The sequence below is a fragment of the Sinocyclocheilus anshuiensis genome, unplaced genomic scaffold (genome assembly GCF_001515605.1).
Source record: "Sinocyclocheilus anshuiensis isolate Anshui unplaced genomic scaffold, SAMN03320099.WGS_v1.1 scaffold2371, whole genome shotgun sequence".
In the NCBI taxonomy this organism is placed as follows: domain Eukaryota; kingdom Metazoa; phylum Chordata; class Actinopteri; order Cypriniformes; family Cyprinidae; genus Sinocyclocheilus; species Sinocyclocheilus anshuiensis.
In genome coordinates this window covers 17,235-23,480 of record NW_015537287.1, presented here as the reverse complement: position 1 = coordinate 23,480, position 6,246 = coordinate 17,235, and the positions used below count along the sequence as shown (strand labels likewise).

General features: G+C 35.2%; 1 protein-coding gene across 1 annotated transcript in view; it reads right to left on the bottom strand.

Moving 5' to 3' along the window:
- Positions 1-6,246, bottom strand: part of LOC107657343 (ankyrin repeat domain-containing protein 13C-like) — a 30,711-nt gene that overhangs the window by 9,391 nt on the left and 15,074 nt on the right. The window contains exons 4-5 of the mRNA XM_016445390.1: positions 1,623-1,668; positions 837-903 (exon numbers count right to left, since the gene is read on the bottom strand). Coding sequence (XP_016300876.1) covers positions 837-903; positions 1,623-1,668 — 113 coding nt within the window. The remainder of the gene's footprint in view (positions 1-836; positions 904-1,622; positions 1,669-6,246) is intronic.

Below are 6,246 nucleotides of genomic sequence, written 5' to 3'. Positions count from 1 at the left end.
GACAGACAGACAGACAGACACACACACAGACACAGACACACACACACACACACACACCCACACACAGACAAACACACACACAGACACACACATTATTATACATTTTATTTATTATTATTATTATTATTATTATTATTATTATTATTATTATTATTATTATTATTATTATTATTATTATTATTATTATTATTATTATTATTATTATTATTATTATTATTATTATTATTATTATTATTATTATTATTATTATTATTATTATTATTATTATTATTATTATTATTATTATTATTATTATTATTATTATTTTTAAACCAGAGGTGCCCAAATCTTTTAATACTAAGGTCCAAAAATCAAATTGTATTCAGAAGCATGGACCAAGCGTAAATATTGCTTTATATCCAGCTATATTATGTATTAAATGTATTCATTTTTAAAATATTTTAAAATAATTATTTTCAAATGTTTAATAAAAATTCACTTTTTTATGTATTTTTTTTTTCACATTTTACATAGTTTTTTATTATGCAAAAATAAACAAAAAAGTAAATGATATGCGAATAATAAATGCCATGTTTTTTTTCTATTTTTCTTCCTATTGAAGTTTTTATTTATTTTATTTTATTTAATTTAATTTAAATTGTATTTTATTTCACTTGTATTGTATTGTATTTTACACCAAACTTTTTCTTACAGTTTCAGTGAACTATAAATAAGCCTGGTGTCAGCTGACTGTCTGCTGTCAATCAAACGGTTAAACACTCTCACTAACCAGCTGACATTAGTTAGTGTGGTGTTTATGAATCTCTGACTGACAGCAGGAATCCGATCAGACGTACCGGATGTTGATGCCCTGTTTGTAGATCTTGCAGGCGTCGGAGGGTAAAATCCGTGAGAGTAAAGGCACTGAGGCACAGAAAATCAACTTCAACACATCTTAGAAAAAAATTCAACATGTTACGCCACAGAAAAACAGACCTGATAGAAAACAAGCCACGATTTCGGTCATATTCATTACTGTTTAATGACTTTTAAGAAAATCTCAAGAACTCTAAACAAAAAAATTACATTAATATTAATAATAATAATATTTTAGATTCAGATTATTTCACGACAATTTCCACACACACACACACACTCACACACACACACACACACACACACTCACACATACTCACACACACTCACACACACTCACACATACTCACACACACTCACACACACTCACACATACTCACACATACTCACACATACTCACACACACACACACACACTCACACACACACAGACACCCACACACACACTCACACATACTCACACATACTCACACACACACTCACACATACTCACACACACTCACACACACTCACACATACTCACACATACTCACACATACTCACACACATACTCACACACACTCACACACACACACACACACACACATACACACAGACAGACACACACTCACACAGCACACACACACACACACACTCACACTCACACACACACATACTCACACACTCACACACACACATACTCACACACACACACACACATACATACACTCACACACTCACAGCTCATCCGCTAGCACAGCGACTCTGCTGACTGAAACACAAACTCACCCCAGCTCTGGAAATCCCAGTGCAGCTCCAGATAGAAATCACCCAGCTACGGAACAACAGCACACATTACTGACAGCAATGACACAAATTATAAACAATAATTTAACAACATCTTCCTTCCATTTCCTCATTTTAAATGCATTCTTATTTATTATTCGTTCATTTATTTATTTGGCATATTAGCAGCAAATGCTATTAATAGATTTTAAAATAATTCTTACAATAATAAAACCTCAATATAGTAGGGAAAATATTTATTTGATCCCCTGCTGATTGAGTGAAGATTTAGTCGCATATGCGAGTGATTTACTCGCAATGTAGAGGGTTGGATGGACTGGAGTGCTGTGGATTACTTGTGGATTATTGTGATGTTTTTATCAGCTGTTTGGACTCTCATTCTGACGGCACCCATTCACTGCAGAGCATCCATTACTGAGACACTGATGCAATGCTACATTTCTACAAATCTGATGAACAAACAAACTCATCCTAATCTTGTATGACCTGAGAGTGAGCACATTTTAATTTCTGGCTGAGCTATTGTTTTAAATACAGACACAGTGAGGCAAAGAGAAAATCTCCTGAAGATAATGATGTTGAAGAGTCAGAGCGTGATCCTCCAAAAACTCACGCCAGCTTCACAGGAAATCATTCTGACAAGACAAAGTGTGTTTTCCATTGGTTACCAGAGTCTAAAATGGAAACGCTGTGCGATCGACAAGTCATCAATACACACAGAAGACCTGTGAGCCATCTGAGAAACACCGCAGCGGGAATCACACACTAATGAGAGCTGTGTTAATCAGCAGCTCTCTAACGAGATCTTTCTTGACAAGCATCTCCACGCTGCTGTGTGCCTAATGAATCACGACATCCAAACCCCAAGATAAAGTGCTGTGATTGGTTGAGCCTGTGATGATGTCACTCAACGCGGCTCATTCCTCTGAATGAAACACTTACATTGGACGAAACTGGGGAAAAGTACTGAAATACCATCAAAAGAAATAGTATTAAAAGGATTGTAGTAGTATCAAAAGTATTGAAACAGTATCAAAAGTAATGAAATGGTAACAAAAGTACTGAAATACCATCAAATAGTATTAAAAGGATTGAAGTAGTATCAAAAGTATTGAAATGGTATCTAAAGTACTGAAATTGTATCAAAAGTACTGAAATACCATCAAAAGTACTGAAATACCATCAAATAGTATTAAAAGGATTGAAGTAGTATCAAAAGTATTGAAATTGTATCAAAAGTATTGAAATGGTATCTAAAGTACTGAAATGGTATCAAAAGTACTGAAATACCATCAAATAGTATTAAAAGGATTGTAGTATCAAAAGTAATGAAATTGTATCAAATGTACTAAAATGGTATCAAAATAACTGAAATAGTATCAAAAGTACTGAAATATTATGAAAAGTACTGAAATAGTATAAAAATAACTGAAATAGTATCAAAAGTACTGAAAAAATCAAAAGTACTGAAATAGTATCAAAAAAAGTACTGAAATGGTATCAAATGTACTGATATAGCATCAAGTGTACTGAAATAGCATCAAAATTAAAGAAATGGTATCAAACATTGAAATAGTATCAAAATACTGAAATAGTATCAGAAGTATTTAAATGCTATAAAAATACTGAAATAGTATCAAAAGTACTGAAATAGTATCTGAAGTATTTAAATGCTATAAAAATACTGAAATAGTATCAAAATGCTGAAATATTAAAATACTGAAATAGTACCAAAAGTATAGAAATATTATCAAAAGTACTAAAATAGTATCAAAATACTGAAATAGTATCAAAAGTACTGAAATGTAATCAAACCTATTGAAATATTATTAAAATATTGAAATAGTATCAAACATACTGAAATAGCACCAAATGAAATCAAACGTATTGATTACTCTAGGGTTGATTAGATCAGTTTTCAGTATTTCTCTCAAACTCTTCTAAATTTAATGCAGCTCAAGGACAGACTGTCACTAGTGCATGTTTTATCCCGATATAACTTAATAAACATCTCATAAAAACATTTTTAGAGTTCAGACTTTTTTTTATTATAGACATTCTGGTCTTGGCACCTAAATCAGCTGTGATTGCACTGATTTGCACAACATTTGAAATGACTGTCGTTCGTGTTTTTCGTTCTCGGTTACGTCTGGACACGTCTGGCTCTGGAGAATTGATGACAGAAACTGGTTGATTCTGATTCACAGCCATTAAACTCCCATGATGCACACAGTGACACATGAGCACACAAACTCAGAGCTGAAGCGGGACACTGACAGATGGAGCGCTCCGCTTTAGCGCTAATCTCGGTCTCCGATTGGCTTCGGGCACTAGTTTCCCTGCCAGAGGAGCTCAGATGAACCAGACCAGATCTGTGGAGGAACAGTGACGTTCATCTGCTGTGCATCCAGAAACCGGTGCTCCATACTCACAGTTAAACTAACTAGTGCAGGTGAGTGAAGAGATAACCAGCTCAACACAACACAGAGAAAACAATCTGTCATTTACCCTGAGTCATGTGGTTCCAAACATGGATGATTTTCTTTCTTCCGAAGGTATTTTGAAGAACACTGGGAAACAAACAACATTGGACCCCAATGACTTTGACTGTATGAACCACAAACTTCAGACACATTTCTCAAATTATCTACTTTTGTGTTTCACAGAAGAAAGTCAGTCATGCAGGTTTGGTACGACATGAGGGTGAGTAAATGAGACAGAATGGTCAGTTTTGGGTGAACTAATTTTTTAACCTTTAACTAGTCAACCTACTTCTATGATGACCTCTGATGTCATCGGTCAAAGGTCACAACCCACTTCCGAATGTCTCGCTGCTCTCGGCTGATGGGAGTGATGGCGAGATCAAATCTAATTACATAGATTCATATGCTGCATCTCCTGTAGGTGTCATCATCATCATCTCCACCCACCATCGCTGATTCATCATCATCTTCACTGAGAAATTAATAACTCCGTTCCACAACCTACTAAGCCCTTAATATTATGCAAAATTATGTTCCTTTCTAAGATGCCTCACAACATCACATGCGATGCAATAAAAGCTGGCTTTGGCGAGTCAATAACAGTTAATCAGCAGTTGGCCGCTTCTGAAACACAACACGAGGAGAATGATGAAGATCAGAGAGTCAGACGAGAGTGAGAACACCAAGAGGAAATATACACACAAGTACTTCATGCTAATAAAGCAACAACTAAATCGAATTCAAATGGACTTTTCTACTCAATATTAGGGCTCTATGATTTGTGTGATGTGGAAAACGCTGACAGAATCATGGAATTCAGGCACAAAAATGTGATTTCACCATTTCATTTGAGAAAATCATCAGATACACACTGAAACTCAAAGATCTTCACTACAACCCGCCAAAATAAAAGACTGGTTTAACTTGAAGAAATTATGACTGAAATATATTACTGTTGTACAATGGAATGTACTTCTCAAAGTAATAATTATACAGTTTAAAACATTCATTTTAAAGGAATATCACAGAAAATATAATCAATTTAATCAGTAAACCTTTGTTGTACAGCACTCTGCATCTGTGGTTAAAAAGTATATACATTTTTATTTATTTATGTTTTAAGAAAATGAGCGATGGTTTCTCTAGATAAGACTCTTATTCCTCGGCTGGGATCCTGTAGAGCTCTTCGAAACTGCACTTTGGACCTTCAACCAGTTGGTCTCCATTGAAGTCCATTATATGGATAAAAATCCTGGAACGTTTTCCTCAAAAACCTTCATTTCTTTGCGACTGAAGACAGAAAGACATCTCAGATGACATGGGGGCGAGTAAATCACCAGGAGATTTCTATTCTGGAAGTGAACTACTCCTTCAAGTCTGTCTTATTAAACTCACGTAAAGTTAGATCTTTGGGACATGACTTTATGGATTGCATGACTTGAGTTTCTCAGCGCCAAGCTTAAACTACATATCAATCATTTATGTAACACATCTCATTTGTGCATTATTGGCTGATATGTTAAAGTATATAAATTAAAGCAAATCAAATCACTTCACCTGTAAACACTTTGTTGACTCGTCTCTCCTCAGATGTTGTGCCGTAATGGCAGCCTCGCACGCAATTCTCAATATCGGTGAATCCGATATTACAAAACCGATATCCGATAATGGAAAAATACTTAAATGTCAGGAAAAATATCGGTAAAACCGATTATCGGTCGATCTCTAAATCAAAGAGATTTCAAACAGGCCGTACAGTGTTTCTGTGAGATGTCAGTATGTGAAGTTTTCACTCTGTTTTGCATTTCTAGCAGATACGCAGTCCAATGCAAATGATTCCTATGTAAAGTGTGAGCAGGAACTCTGAGCCGCCGGTGATCATTAGCTGAACGAGCTCTTCATTAACACAGACTGAGCATCGTTATGAGCTGATAAACACACATTAATGCTCACAGGATTTTCAGTGAATTAGCGCTGATGGTGTAACTTAATCCTGAGTGAGATTTAATCTGACAGACACTCATTTCATCTGGAATCATGCTGTCCTTAATGGAGGAGATCAGAGCGGACCACACATGACCTGATTACACACACACACACACACACACACACACACACACACA